We start from the raw sequence: 14980 nt of genomic DNA, 5'->3' as shown, positions 1-14980 counted from the left end.
TACTGCGTATGACTGAGGGAGATTTTTGGTCATGTGGTCATGTTGTTGTTGATGTAATGTGTTTGTTGCCAATTTTAAATATTTTTACTGATGATTTTCTTGTCCTTATTGATTTTTAAGCTGTTGAATGTTTTCTATTGCACTTTTTGATCAAGCAAAAAAGCCAACATAGCTCCAAAGGTGTCGTAATTTAGTTCAGTGGTCTAGTCATAATAATGACAGCGTAATAACATATATACAGTACATATATATATATATATACAGTATAAAGTAAAGTGTTACCTAATATTTTTTAAATTCTTAAAATTATATTTTTTAAATTTTTACATTTAAAAAAAAATTTAAATAAAACATTTTCCTTTTTTTTAATTTAATTTAAAAAGTTTTTTTTTTCCCAACTTTATTCATTTTTATTTATCTATCTTTGCACAATTAAAAAAAAAAACAACTAAAAACACAATACATGATGTCACGGAAATAGATATACAGAGCAGGAAGATAAATCTTTTTCATATGGAAACACCACGCATGATAGCAAACTGTATTTTATACTTTCATTTTCCAAAATATAAATCTAGTTAAAATAAAATGCAATATAAAAATATCTGAGCTGGTGATAATCGTTATTTTGTGCAATAATGCTAGTCTGTATTTGTAACAGTAGAAAAAAAACAATCAAAAAACACATTTTAGTGAAAAGAAATCTCTGGGGTCACAACAAGAAAAAGGTTGGGAACCACTGCCGTACACTATAAACAGTATAGTGACATTCTGTGTTATTCATAAGACATAAGTTTTCTACTTCCACACAAAAGATCTTAAATATTAAAAAGTGTTGGTCTGTTTCCTCTCGTTAGTGCTCCAAACACTCTCGTCACCCCCATAATAATACATGTGTCCCAACAGCCAAACGTTCTGTGTTTTACATAATTGGACACCATCAGTGCAGTCTAATAGTGAGGGTTGTTAGTGGTTAGCTCCAGCTTACATCACAGTTTATCGGCATGTGCTACATTCCATCCGGATTATTAAACTGCTCACGTTGAATCAGGCCCCTAAAATGTGCACACAAACAAATTTCCCCTTTTCTGTAGCAGCACGATTAAAGTCTTATAATACAGTAATGCTCCAAGTTAATATTATCAAACTATTAATGGGGTTTATGGTGTGAAGAGCAGGGGTTCTCAACCTTGGGGTCGTGAGACTCTTGGGGGGGGGATTCGCCAGATGCCTTCAAGAAATTAAGAATATTTTTAACAATTTGAGCCTATTTTTGCTTATTTTTACCCTTTTTCTGCAACTAACCACTTGCTTTTTTAACTTATTTTCATCACTTTTTTTGTCGTATTTTTGCTCCTTTAAATGCATTTTTGCTCCATTAATTTGCGGCACTTCATCAAATTTTCTGCACATTTTTTCCACTTTCAAGACATTTTTGGCTCTTTTAAACCATTTACAGCACTTTTCCCCTCCTAATGTTGCATGTGTTGACCAATTATTGTCACTTTTAACCTCTATATATATATATGGATGAAAATAAAATGTATTCAGCAACCTCCTGATTTCTGCCCAAGTTATTTTTAATTATCACACATATGTGCTCAGAGCTCAGCACAAAAATAAAATAAAATAAAATCAAAAGGGTGATGGGTGAAGCTAACAATATTTCACACCAAATAAAAATGGGCCTCTACTCTAAAAGGTGACAGGGGGATTTTTCTCCACTATCACCCACTGAATCAATCAAAATGATAGATAAAATTAGGACCAAATTATAATTAGGACGAAGCCACAAAACTCAATCTGTAAAGAAGGCCAGCATATGGTACAGAACCTTCTGAGTCCCATTCCCCACAGCAACTGAACTGAGAGTGAAAACCGTATAAACTCCAGTCCAGCTGATTGCTAACGACACAGCCGTGCTCAACTCTACAGGTGCATCAGATCTACCTGATCTACATGATGAGCTGGACCTGGCTGTGCATTTTGTGCCAATCTGTAACACCTCCCCTCTAAAATACAACAAAGCTACCAGATTAGTTGACATTACTCAAAACAAGCACATGAGTAAAAACACTGGCTCTGATTGGCTACCATGGAACATGACACTGCCTCAGCCAATCATAATGGCTCACCTTGTTTTTAACCCACCTCCTCACTACAGCTGCGTATGAAGCCAGGGATGCTTTCGGATCACAGTTTATTCAATCAATACGATAACGGCGTTGTAACGGCGTAAAAAGTAATTAATTAGATTACCCTGTTACTGAAAAACAAATGCCATTACCTAACGCCGTTATTTTAAACGTTGTTATTCCAAACACTGGTGATGAAGCGCTCACAAGCAAAGAGAATGATCCCAAACACATTTCTACCTATTGCTATAAACAGACTGTGTGATGCATTTGTTCTGGGGCCAAATTTCCTGCGCAGTTCTGCAGACGTGACATCAAATGACGCCTTCTCGACGGCTTGGAGAGGCGTCCCACTGCTGGAAATGAAGAAGAAGACGACGGCTTGGAGAGGCATCCCACTGCTGGAAATGAAGAAGAAGACGACGGCTTGGAGAGGCGTCCCACTGCTGGAAATGAAGAAGAAGACGACGGCTTGGAGAGGCATCCCACTGCTGGAAATGAAGAAGAAGACGACGGCTTGGAGAGGCGTCCCACTGCTGGAAATGAAGAAGAAGACGACGGCTTGGAGAGGCGTCCCACTGCTGGAAATGAAGAAGAAGACGACGGCTTGGAGAGGCATCCCACTGCTGGAAATGAAGAAGAAGACGACGGCTTGGAGAGGCATCCCACTGCTGGAAATGAAGAAGACGACGGCTTGGAGAGGCGTCCCACTGCTGGAAATGAAGAAGAAGACGACGGCTTGGAGAGGCGTCCCACTGCTGGAAATGAAGAAGAAGACGACGGCTTGGAGAGGCGTCCCACTGCTGGAAATGAAGAAGACGACAACGGCTTTGAGACTGAAAGACAACAAGCACAGTGAACCAAACTACTGTTTGGTTCCATAGAGGCATGTGCGCAGGCCTTGCAGTAAACAGTCACATGAATAGCGAGTAAATAAAGAACTGTGTCACAGTTGGGGTGCGGATCAGGCCGCATTTTGTCATTCGAGTCCGACCCGACAGTTAAAACCTAATTTTTACCTCAAACAAATGACATATATAGTGCTAATCCTGCTCTCATTGCTGCAGCAGGAACGCATTATGTGATCGAACCCGACCACCAGTTCGAAATATCTGTCCGAACCCGACCAGTGCCATTGGGTCCGGTCAGGCTTTGGTCTGGTATCCATCCTCTAGTCACAAAATCAGCTGTGTTGGGGTGATAAAGAGTTGATGCGCACCCCCGCGCCACTTTGGCTGATGACTGCTGTTACACTAACGATCGTCGTGTTACTATGGAGTCTAATTTCTTGATCCTGCCCTATACTTCTTTAAGTATTGAACAAATATGCCTAAATGTAAGAACACACACATGTTTAATGATGACTGCATTTATTAGTAATGGGTTATATTCACCTACGGTTGGGAAATATTAGAGTGCTTTGATATGTTTTGCTGTTGAAGTGATAAAAAATGCATACAAACATCATTTTAGGGGGGATTAATCTGGCTGAGCCACTACTGGTCAATCCTTTTCCTGTGCGTGTGCTTCCTCTTGCATGTTTTGTCAATTCCAGGACATCTGTAAAGGAAGGAGTATGTGTTGGATACCACACACACACAAACACACAGCAGACTCGTCACTGGTCTTGTTTCCTGGCTCCCCCAGCTGCCCCGACCCTTCCCTCCTCTCTTCTCCTTCACTCCCTCCTCGGGCCCATTCTTGCTTTCCCCTCTCCTTCCCGTGGTTGTGGCTGTGTTTTCTTGTTGAGGGATGTGTTGTTCGGTGGGTTTTGCCAGGTCCCTGGGCTTGGCTCTGCTGCCCCTTGCCCTCTGCTGTATCATCGCCAACCTGCTGCTACTCTTTCCTATGGGAGAAATCGCTTACATTAAACAGGACCGCCTGGCCAGCTTCATCTGGTACTTTGGTGGACTAGGAGGTGGAGGTCTGTTGGTGAGTGAGTTTTTTGTCTATTTGGATCATTGGGAACAAAGTTTGTCAGAAATTACCGCTCATACTTATTGCTACTTTATACTCTATTAGTTTACCTGTGAAACAAACCAACATCAGTGGCAGCAAATACTCAAATAACACTTTCATAACCCTAACCCTAACATTTTCAATATTCTTGTGATATAATAAGCTTTTATTTGTTTTGTTTTTTGCCTGATGTCCAAACCTAACCTCTGAAGGACCAGGAAAATTGTTGACTAGGGTCATTTGTGATTGCTCTTTTGTTGGGTAAGCATCTTTCAGAGTGTTGACTGTTCAGTAGCTCAAATTCCTGAAGAGGTTCTGGTCGGAATTCATCCCAGTTTGTGGGGCAGTAAAGTGGAGATTTATGCAACATAAACATTAATATGTTTCAAAATTAAGACAAATAACTTTCTTGAATGTTACAGTTTGTTAGACTGAATATATTTATCACTAATACATCCACAGGAAGAATTAAGTGAAACCATTTTTTTGTTTCTCCTGAAGCTGTGCTTTAACACTTTTTTTTTTCTATCTCCTCCGAAACCAAATGAATGAGATTTATTGAGAGCATGTGAGCCATGTGACCCTGACTGAGTCCCCACTGAGAATCCCCTGAATGCACGCGTCAGTGACTCAGAGTAGAGTCACATTTTTTCGACAGGGCTTGAGTCTTAAGACTGATGAAGTAGCTTTTGTCCCTGTTTTGGGTCATTTTCCTGCTGACAAATTATATACAGATACCCATGATTGTCTGTTTTAGTGAGTCATTTTTATTTATTTTTTACAGAGATAAAGACATATTCAAACCCTTTGGTTGGATGGCTCAGATCTTCAAACCCCCTTTGTAAACTACTAAGGCACATGCGTCAAACTCAAGGCCCGGGGGCCAAAGACGGCCCTTTGGAGCATCCAATTCGCCCCACAGGAGAAAGTAAAAATGACAAAGAAAACATGAATCATTGTGTAAATATTTGTGTACAATATTTGCAGTGGCTCATAGTTTTGAAAAAACTCCACATTTTTAGAAAATCGTTCAATTTTCCTCAAATTATTACATAATATTTCCCTTTGTTAAAGAGAAATTGGTTACAAAATCTAGGAAATTTAAAGTGAAGATCCTCTTGTGACTGATATCTGTCACTTATTGCTGGGATATTGTCAGTTTCTTACATATTTTGTTGTTTATATATACAAAAAAAAGCATAAATTAGCACACAATAATGATGAAATTACTTGTTTTCTGTGGCCCACTTAAGATTAGACTGCTCCGTATTTGGCCCCTGAACTAAAATGAGTTTGTACTAAAGCATATCCTGATCCTCTACTTACAGCAAATGTATGGTTGCCTACTTGATGTCACATTTCATCAACATTGTGGCTAATTAACAATAAACTATAATGTAGATTTATTTAAAGTAAGTCTGAAACTCCTGTACTTACCTGTTACCTGGAATAACACTTCATGCCCTTTATGCTTATTTGTTCAGTTCACTGGGCAAATGTTTCTTTATTGATATTGTTGAAAAGAACTATGTCCCTTGACTGGTGTTTACAAATAGACAGCTGAACAGTGAGCACTAGCTTATGCTAGCTGTTAGCTATCCCTAATGTTCATGGGTGTACATTTGAAAGAGCCCCTAGAAGAACATCAGTGCTAACTTAGCCATCTTGCCATACATTCATCCACTAGACTTCTAGCGACTTGCGTCAACGGCGACTCTTTACTCAGAAGAGTCCCAAACACTACTATGTTGTTTTTGCCACAGATACAAAGCAATGTCTGGGCGTAGAGTCGTAGATTTCAAATAAACGACTTGCGCAAGATTAAGCTAACTGGAGAGCCTATAGGGCGACCGTGGCTCAGGTGGTAGAGGGTCGTCTTCTGATCGAGAGGTTGGGAGTTCGATCCCAGTACCTGACTATGTGTCGAAGTGTCCTTGGGCAAGACACTGAACCCTAAGTTGCCCCCAGTGGTCGACTAGTGCCTTGTATGGCAGTCCTGTCCCACTGGTGTGTGAATGTGAGAGTGATTGGGTGAATGAGCTGATATGTAAAGCGCTTTGAGACTGCTTCAGTGTGGTGATAAAGCGCTATATAAAAATCAAGTCCAAGTCCATTTATAGCTTCTGTTAGCTAAAATGTCGATAAATAACACGGCATTATCTCTGCTTATATTGAAATATCATGACCATGCGGGCAGTTGCTTCATTAGCACCATCAGCCTGGATGTGTTGGCAGTTGTTTGTGGAGAACAATGAAGTGTTGTATGAATTCAAAGGTAATCCACTTGCTCTAAATGCTGCAGATCTGATGGATTAATGCTCCAACTGAGCAGAAGTGGTATTAGTTTGGTTTCATGCAGGAACAGAGAAGAGATTGTAATTATGTGGACAAGGTTAACATTGTTTACCAATGTTGCACTTCACTCAGCAGTACGGTTAAAAATGTTGGCTACTTTATGCATTTAACAACACAACAAAACTTTAATGGATGGTATATTTTCCAGTAGTGCACGTGTGTGTCAGCACCGGCAACTGTTCTCTTCATTTCTACGTCAATACATAAATCTTGGCTTTGTTGATGAAATGGATAATCTAAGGATTTTCAAAGTGATTAATTTGCTGTAAACTCTAATACGGGAGAATTGTTAAAATGTTTAAATAATTTGATTTGCACTTCTCTTTACAATGCTCCGGTTGAGCTTTAGTCCTGCAGACACACTACGAAAGTAAAAACATATTGCCTTCTATCAGTGATTGACCTTGATTTTGATGTAAATATTAAAAGGAATTGTTTTCTCTGGGATGTATTATTTCCATACTTGTTTTTTGTCCCCACATGAATCAAGTTCTGTTGAAAATGTGTTTACTTTTTAACTTGGAAAAAGGCCACTTCTATTAATTTGTGAAAAGTCTGAACAGTCAAAGATCAAGCTAAACTCCACAGAGAAAATCTATTTTTAGCTCTCTGTCCTCCTTTCTCTTGCTCTTCTAACCCCTCTTTTCCTTCTGTCTCTTATTTCCTCACTATATTATTTTCCTTCCTTGTTTACAGATAATGCATTATGGGAGGCATCCAGTATTTGTTTAGATGCTTTGGTATCTCTCTGCATGTTTTTCTCAGTGTATATACTGTATAACCTTAGAGCTTTTGCTTCCTCTGTTGGGATGTGATTTAAAGTCTTTGACAAAGTAAGTGAACTATCCTAAAATGAAATTTTTACTCTATTATGGGATTCTCATAATTTCTCTCCTTTTTGGGACAAATCTCTACTCACGTTAATTCAGCCTATGTGTGTGTAATTACTAACTATTGGCTTAAATATAATAACAGAGGAGCTAACTTCTCCAGTCTCTTCTCTTTTTTTGATGTTCCAATACAACCAGTACTAGTATAATAAGAGAACATTGGCCGACCCAGACTGATAAAACATCTGCTGGAGTTTCCTGCTACGTTTGAAGGCTGCTTCTTTCCCCAGGAAGAACAGTTTGCTCTCTAGAACTGATTTGTGTTCACCTTCCAATCCACTTTATTGTCAGCAAGAGTCCAAAGTATTTATAGCACTCCACTTCTTTTCCCTTTACTTCACCAATGGATACGGGGCCATGTGGAGTCTAATTCTATGAGACAATAATAATGACTTGTGCCCATGTTCATTTTTCATTTTTTAAATACAGGAATAAAGCAAAGATGCAAACGATGGTGCAAATTTCTGACAAACACAAAAAAAGTATTAAAGTAACATGTCTGGAGCTGGGCCACAACCCATAAAACAATAGACACAGCTAAAGTTACATTAATACTGGTCCCAAAAATGGGCAATGGAAAACTAAACAACATACACTTAGAGCCCCATCATCACAACAGAACACTAGACTAATCCACAGTTGCTGCCAGTTTGCCAACGAAGTAGTGGTAATTAAACAAAGTGACAATTCCCGTGCCATCATAGTTCACTGTAGCACAGGGAAAAACACATGATCACCACAGCACAATTACCACTAAACACACAAAGTCACTAAACAAAGCCAAATGTCACTTTCAGGGAGGCTGACCCCAATGACTCAGGTAGGACCCTTAATAAGTGGTCCAGGATAAGCCCCCATTTATGTTACAGCCCCTTCTAGGAGGTTTTAGTAGAAGGCTTGAGGGGCTGCAACACAAATGACACCTCCTCTAAACTACAAAAATGCACCAAAACATTAAATCTACATGAAGAAACATGAAAACAGGATTACCAGTAATCTCCATCCCAAACTAAAATAACAAACTCATAATCATCGAGCAGGGCACAGAAAAAGAAATTCTCCCCACATGTCTGCTGCTAGTCTTCTGGTCCTCTCAGTCCTTTATACAGCTCCTCCTCCCTCTCCACCTGATTGCTGATCTGAATCAGGTGTGTTAGGTGAGAGGGAGGAACCAGTTGTAACAATTACACTATGACTACAAATTTCTGGAAATGGACTAAAAGCACATTTATAACACTTTTCGCTGATATAAGATCAAAAATCACACGGTTTGAATTTAAATCAAAGGAAAAGAGGCTACCAGGCTACGAGGAACTAAAGTGAAACTAAAAGAACGTCACATTGAGAGCGGTTGCTCACACTCACCTTCCACTCAGAATCTGATAATATGTCTTACATATAATACGATATGGGTTTTAGATTATTTATTTAAAGTTGTTCAAAGCATATTATTGCAATGGTAACTTACATGATCTTCGTTACTTGTCGGTTATCTGGTGTGCGTTTCCCTTTAAATGTTGTCGCCGCAAGGAATTGTGGATCAGTATTTTCTCGTCTCTTTTAGTAAAGGATGCATCAGTGTATCCTAGATGAAAGGAGGTAAAAAAGGAAGCATTGAGCCTCTTTTCCTGAGCTTAAAGAGAACTTGGACGTTCTTTATCATGGCCACCACTTAAACACTTCCGGGGGTGAAGGAATAGTGGATAGGAAAGGAGATAGGAGGGACTATTCGGACGCGAGAGTTTAAGAGCTCAGTTATTTTTTTCATTTATTCATTTATTTATTTATTTTTAATAAAGATGAACATCACACCAATTTCCATCCCATGGGATCATCTCCACAATTAAAAACAACAACAACCTGTCACATTTTGCTTAAACATGTTATGCTTTGACTCTGGGTCAGATCAAATGTAAAACGCTCTTGTAAGAACAAAGACAATAATTCCATATGTTCAATTTAACACTGAACAGATAATCAGCTGTTTGTTCAGTTGGTTTTATAACAATGAAACACTGTTAACTACCCATGTTTTTGTTGATGTAATGTGTTTGTTGCTGATTTTAAATGTTTTTATTGATGATTTTAAATATTTTTACTGCTGATTTAAATGCTCTTATTGATTTTTAAGCTGTTTAATGTTTTCTGTTGCACTTTTTGATCTTGTAAAGTACATTGAGTTGCCTTGTGTATGAAATGCGTTATACAAATAAATTTGCCGTGCCTACTTTACACGGTAAATAATAATGAGAAGAGATGCAGTGGTGACATTAAAGGGGACATATTATGAAAAATTCACTTTGGCAGTTTTTTGATCACACATGAGGTAACTTGTGTCCACAGACACACAAAATGTGAAATAAATCCATCCAGTTGTTTTTTTTTTGTGGTCTTTGTAAGTCTTACAACACAGAGAAAATTGTTCCGTTTGAAATTTTCCAGATTTGTGATGTCACAAGTCAAATCGGGAAAGAAAATACCCTCCCCTCCGCTGGTAACTCCACCCCCAACCTGATAAAAACTTTTGCGAAAGTCCGCCATTGTTTTTCTCGCTAGCAAAGGAGTGATGGCTACCAGTAAAACTAAATACAGAACTTGCCTGCTGCTGGGGCCCCGCCTCCACAGTGAACAGACACTGTAGTGTATGCACTATTTGTTCATGCGGAGGTGTACTCCGCCCTTGTGGTTTCCAGTGCATCTTGTGGTTTGGCGTATTGGCGAAGGCTGCTATATCGCCTCGAATCGCTGATCTGACGTGTTTGTGACACAATGCAATGCAGCGGTTGGAGAAAACAAATGATTATCACATTAACTGCACTATTCCTGTAGTCAGAAGAGCAATGGAGGAGCAGAAAGTGATTAGCAGCTTAGAGTTTCAATGATTGCTGCAGCTGAAATGCACGGATCCTGAAGCCCTGAGACGGACTCACGAAAACAATAGCCGCTTAAATATCCATGTGTTTTACTGTAATGTGCAGTTTTTTGGCTGAAAACAATAACAACAGTGTGTGGATCACCCTGTAAAAGAGTGAGACATGAAGTGAGTGAGCGTCTATAGACACGCCCACTCATGAATATGCATACGCAGACCTCAAAACAGCCCGATTTTAGAATTGCTCAGGAAGTGACTTTTCAGAAGCTAAAACACTGGAAAACAGGCGAGTTTGTGAAAATAAACCTCAAATAATATGTTTTTGGGGTTTTTGGAACAAATGGAGATTGGTGAAAAATAGCATAATATGTCCCCTTTAATGCAACAGTAATGTTTTTCAGACTGTCTGCTATGTAACTGAACTGAGTGCACCTAAACCAGGTGAATGGTGGTCTTTAAGAGAAAGATGGCTGATTCTGACTGACACACCCAAAGTCCTACATGACACCACTGAATCAATTAAGCCATTACATGAGTCTTTTATTTTTTAAATGTTTTTGTTTTGTTTTGTTTTTTAATTTCAGATGTTGGTTCCAGCTGTGGTCTTCATCACTCTGGGGAAATGTAGCTGCTGCTGGAATGAGAGTTTAATGGTAAGAAAGCTAAGTTTAGCAAATGCAACTTCCTACTGTAGCTATAACAAGATGCTTCTATTATCTGTAAAATTGTTCTTTTTCTTAAAATATTTATTTGTGGAAGTAAAGCTTCTGAGTTTTCATTAGGAAAGCTAACACTTGCTTCCTTTAGAGAGGGAATTAATTCTAATGCTAATCTTGCTGTGACAACAGAACAAGAGTCTCATTGTGAACTAATACTCAAAAGACTAAAATGCTACTCATGCCACATACGCAGCTGCAGTGTGCTCGTGTGTGTGTGCACGTTGCAGCTGCTCTAAAAGAAGCTAACACTCATTCAAAAAAACAAATGCACACACTCACACAAGCAGGAGGTTATTTTTTTTTAGACATGTGCAGTTAAAGAAACCTTTGTGTGTCGTGTGTCTCCTCCACAGATGTGCGGCTCAGTATTGGCAGCTGTGGTCGGCCTGGTCGGGTCCGGATACTGTTTTGTTATTTCTGGGTTTGCCTTGGTGCAGGGTCCTCAGTGCTTCACCAATATGGGATGGACGTATCCCTTTGCTGACCAGGGGGGCAGGTGAGGACGTTAGGGTTCATTTAGGAAGCTTTTCTTTTTTATACCAATATGTATTGGTATGTTTATTTCCTTCACACTACATCTCTTTTTTAATGTTCCATACTGTGAAATCTTGAATTGTTGTTGATAGGTAGGCTCCACAGGTCACAGTTTAGAGATTTGTCACAGTAAAGAAAATAAAACGGCAACAAAAGCGCACAAAATGATTACATAAACACACAAAATAGCAGAATAACACACTAAAATACTGAGAAATACAGTACACAAAATGACTCCAAAAACACTTGAGATTACACAGAAAAAATTACAACAAAATTACACAAGAAAGTAACAAAAACACACAAAGTGACAGAATAATACTCAAGAGGACAATTGAAATGAAAAAAAATGACCCCAGAAACACACAAAATGAAAAAAAACACAGAATGACTCCAAAAACACACAAAACGAAACGAAAGTAATATGCACGAAATAACAGAAAACACACAAAATGATGATAAAAACATACTAAAATGACTCCAAAACATACAAAGTTGCAATAAAAACACATAAAATGACTCCAAAACACACAAAGTTGCAATAAAAACACTTAAAATGACTCCAAAACACACAAAGTTGCAATAAAAACACTTAAAATGACCCGAGTAACACACAAAATCACTCAAAAAAACTTACATGACAGAAAAATACACAAAATGACAGTAAAACTACAAAAAACCCTGTGTTTTTTTCTTCGGCGATGCAGATATTAATGCAGACATTAAAAGGCCCTCAAATTCAAATTATTCTACAAAATCTCCCCAAATTAAATAAGAATTGGTCAAAAAATAAATAAATGAAAGGATATTTAGGAATGTGTCACTTATTGCTTAGATATTGTTGATGCCTTCCATACTTTGTCTAATTTATAACTGTAAGTGCAAACTTCAAGACATTAATGTTGAAATTGTTCGTTTTTCCCACTTAAAACTTGCGGCCCCCTTGAGATCGAACTGGTCCGTATTTGGCCCTTGAACTAAAATGAGTTTGACACCCCTGGTTTAGTTGCTTTCTGTTTGTCATTCTTTACTCCCTCTCTGCGTCCCAGGTATCTGCTGCAGCCAGACACTTGGTCACAGTGCCGCCAACCGTTACACGTCGTGGAGTGGAACGTGACTCTACAGTGTGTGCTACTGGGCCTCGCTGTGCTGGAGTTCATCATCTGCATCCTACAGCTGGGGAACGGCTTAGTCAACGCCGTGTGTCGGCCCTGCTGCTACAAGCAGGAGTATAGTCTTAATGTGTAAGAAAAGCACATACAGTATACATACATGCCTACTTCATACTAACCTTTACGAAACACAATGCAACATTGATGTGGACACATTGCAAACATATACATATCGACCTGTTCTCATTGCCGTGTGGCAAATTGTGTGTAAGTACGATCAGACTTTCTTGGTAGAAAAACACCAACACATGAATGTTGTGAACACTCTGTGGGTGAGTGTGGTGTAATTCCTAATTTCAAACCCTAGTCACTACAACTTTATAGATGTGTGAGATCTGATGAGGATGCGTTTCCATTCTATGGTGGAGAAAGAATGATTATGTTTGAAGTGGGTGCAATGTGGGATTCATCAAGAAAATTTACATCTAGGAACCCATAGAGAGCTCATATTTATTATGCTTCTATAGTGTTGAACATAATTACATAAAAAAAGCAACTATTCTTCCATTTCTATGCCCCGACTTTATCTGGCATTGTAACTGGGAGCATAAAAGTCTGTGTGATAGCCGTACAGGTTTTATTATTATTATTATTATTATTATTATTGTTATTTAATCCAAATAAAAACAATAAAATATTACTCATTCTCTACATTTTAGTTTGTGCATTAACGTTGTGCATTACAAGTGAGTTGTTTTTGTGGTTTTGTTATGAATGTAATTTGCTCTCTTTGTGTTTCAGTTGATAGTTTAAGTGTTTTATATTCTAGCTGCATATTTTTATAATGTACAATTTATTCTTTACGTCATAAAATAAAAACAAAAGAATGATTTTCATTTCATGTATCAAGTCTTTGCTTTTTTCCCCCCCACATTAGACTTGTTATTGGTATTACACTAATCTGTCATAACATTATGTTAAACACATTTTGGTCCGCATGGATTGGACTTTTGAAAAATGTAAAGACCAACTCAGAACCTTTTTTTTATCTCAAAGTTTTCATAAATATCTTTTACCTTGTTGAATTGTGTATGACGATGCTGAAATTGGCCACTGGTTTATCATTTAAAGCTGCTGGAGACATTTTTTTCTTTAATCAGTTAAAGACATAGTGTAGGTCACTTGTGTCAAACTCAAGGCCCGGGGGCCAAATTCGGCCCTTTAGACCATTCAATTGGGCCCACAGGAGAGAGTTAAAAATGACAGAGAAAACATGAATCATCAACACAGTTTTTCTGGTGCTTATATCACATGATTGCAGTAATTTTTAAACTGTAAAAAAAAAACAAAAAACCTCAAAATTCTTACAAAATCCTTACATTTCCGTCAAATTATTATGGAATATTTCACTTAATTAAAAAATACTGTAAATTGGACATTTAAAGTAAAGATCCTGTTGGGACTAATATCTATCACTGATTGTTTGGGTATTGTTGGTGTTATGGACATGAGTCACCATGAGATCCCTTACTGGAATGCGTTTATTTAAACAGCAATGGTGCTACAGAACTTTCTATCTTCACCTGTTACAGAAACCATCAAGCAGCGGCCAACCATGACCCTGTTATCAGTGTCAGTTTGCTGTTACATTGTCTAAGTTGGGACACATTAGACAGTTCCTTGCCACAGCTGACAGGAAATTCCAAACTAGAACTGCAGTTTTGAAAGCGCCCTGACCCATTTGGCGCTCTGAATAACTTCCACCCTTCTCGTTTCCAGCACTTGCTGCATTCTAAGCTGAGCTGCTTGAATTCCAGTGTGAAATATCCACAGTCAGTCATGATTTGGGGTGCAATGTTCTGTTCTGTTCCTCACCCGTCTTCCTCCAAACCCTTGGACCTTAATTCCTGAATGAAAGACACACTTTCATCAGAAAAGAGGACCTTGGACCACTGGCCAACAGTCCAGTCCTTTTCTGCAAAAACTGAGAAGTAAATGGTGATTTCTTCACAGTATTCTAATTTTTTTTATTCCTGTTTTCGTGGGTTTTATGAGCTGGAAGCCCAAATTATGTAAAACAAATAAATACTTGAAATTGCCCTGAATCTATAATCTATGAAAGTTTAACTTTTTGAATTGAATCATGGAAATTAAACAACTTTTCCATGGTATTCTATTTTTTTGGAAAGGGTCTTACATGTAATGGTTGAAAAAATTGTTTCAAACTTGTTCTGTAACGAATTCCCAGACATGAGCACTGGGAATTGACAGAGTTGCTCATTATTGATCTTCAACAGTCCCCCACTGAGTAAATGTTGCCTCAGAACTGTTAGACCATTTTAAAATAATAGACAAAATATACAAAATTTTACAAGTTGTCAATGCCACAAGCTTAATTATAAGG

At 38.3% G+C, this 14980-nt stretch overlaps 1 protein-coding gene across 1 annotated transcript; it reads left to right on the top strand.

The window, feature by feature from the left end:
• Nucleotides 1-3743: 3743 nt before the first annotated feature.
• On the top strand, nucleotides 3744-13472 carry tm4sf18 (transmembrane 4 L six family member 18). The gene is made up of 4 exons (XM_028444881.1): nucleotides 3744-4067; nucleotides 10796-10864; nucleotides 11284-11426; nucleotides 12514-13472. The coding sequence occupies exons 1-4, from the start codon at nucleotides 3888-3890 to the stop codon at nucleotides 12710-12712; spliced, it is 591 nt and encodes a 196-aa protein (XP_028300682.1). The 5' UTR covers nucleotides 3744-3887; the 3' UTR covers nucleotides 12713-13472.
• The last annotated feature ends 1508 nt before the right edge of the window (nucleotides 13473-14980 follow it).

This window comes from Gouania willdenowi, chromosome 4 (assembly GCF_900634775.1).
Source record: "Gouania willdenowi chromosome 4, fGouWil2.1, whole genome shotgun sequence".
NCBI lineage: Eukaryota > Metazoa > Chordata > Actinopteri > Blenniiformes > Gobiesocidae > Gouania > Gouania willdenowi.
Note: the sequence above shows the minus strand (reverse complement) of the source record. Positions and strands in the feature narration are given on the sequence as shown.

Bases quoted from the DNA above. Each gene is read 5' to 3' on its own strand.
- tm4sf18 (XM_028444881.1), top strand. From the start codon at position 3,888: ATGTGTTGTTCGGTGGGTTTTGCCAGGTCCCTGGGCTTGGCTCTGCTG. The intron at 4,068-10,795 runs GTGAGTGAGTTT...TTTTAATTTCAG, and splicing joins TAGGAGGTGGAGGTCTGTTG to ATGTTGGTTCCAGCTGTGGT. The intron at 11,427-12,513 runs GTGAGGACGTTA...TCTGCGTCCCAG, and splicing joins TTTGCTGACCAGGGGGGCAG to GTATCTGCTGCAGCCAGACA.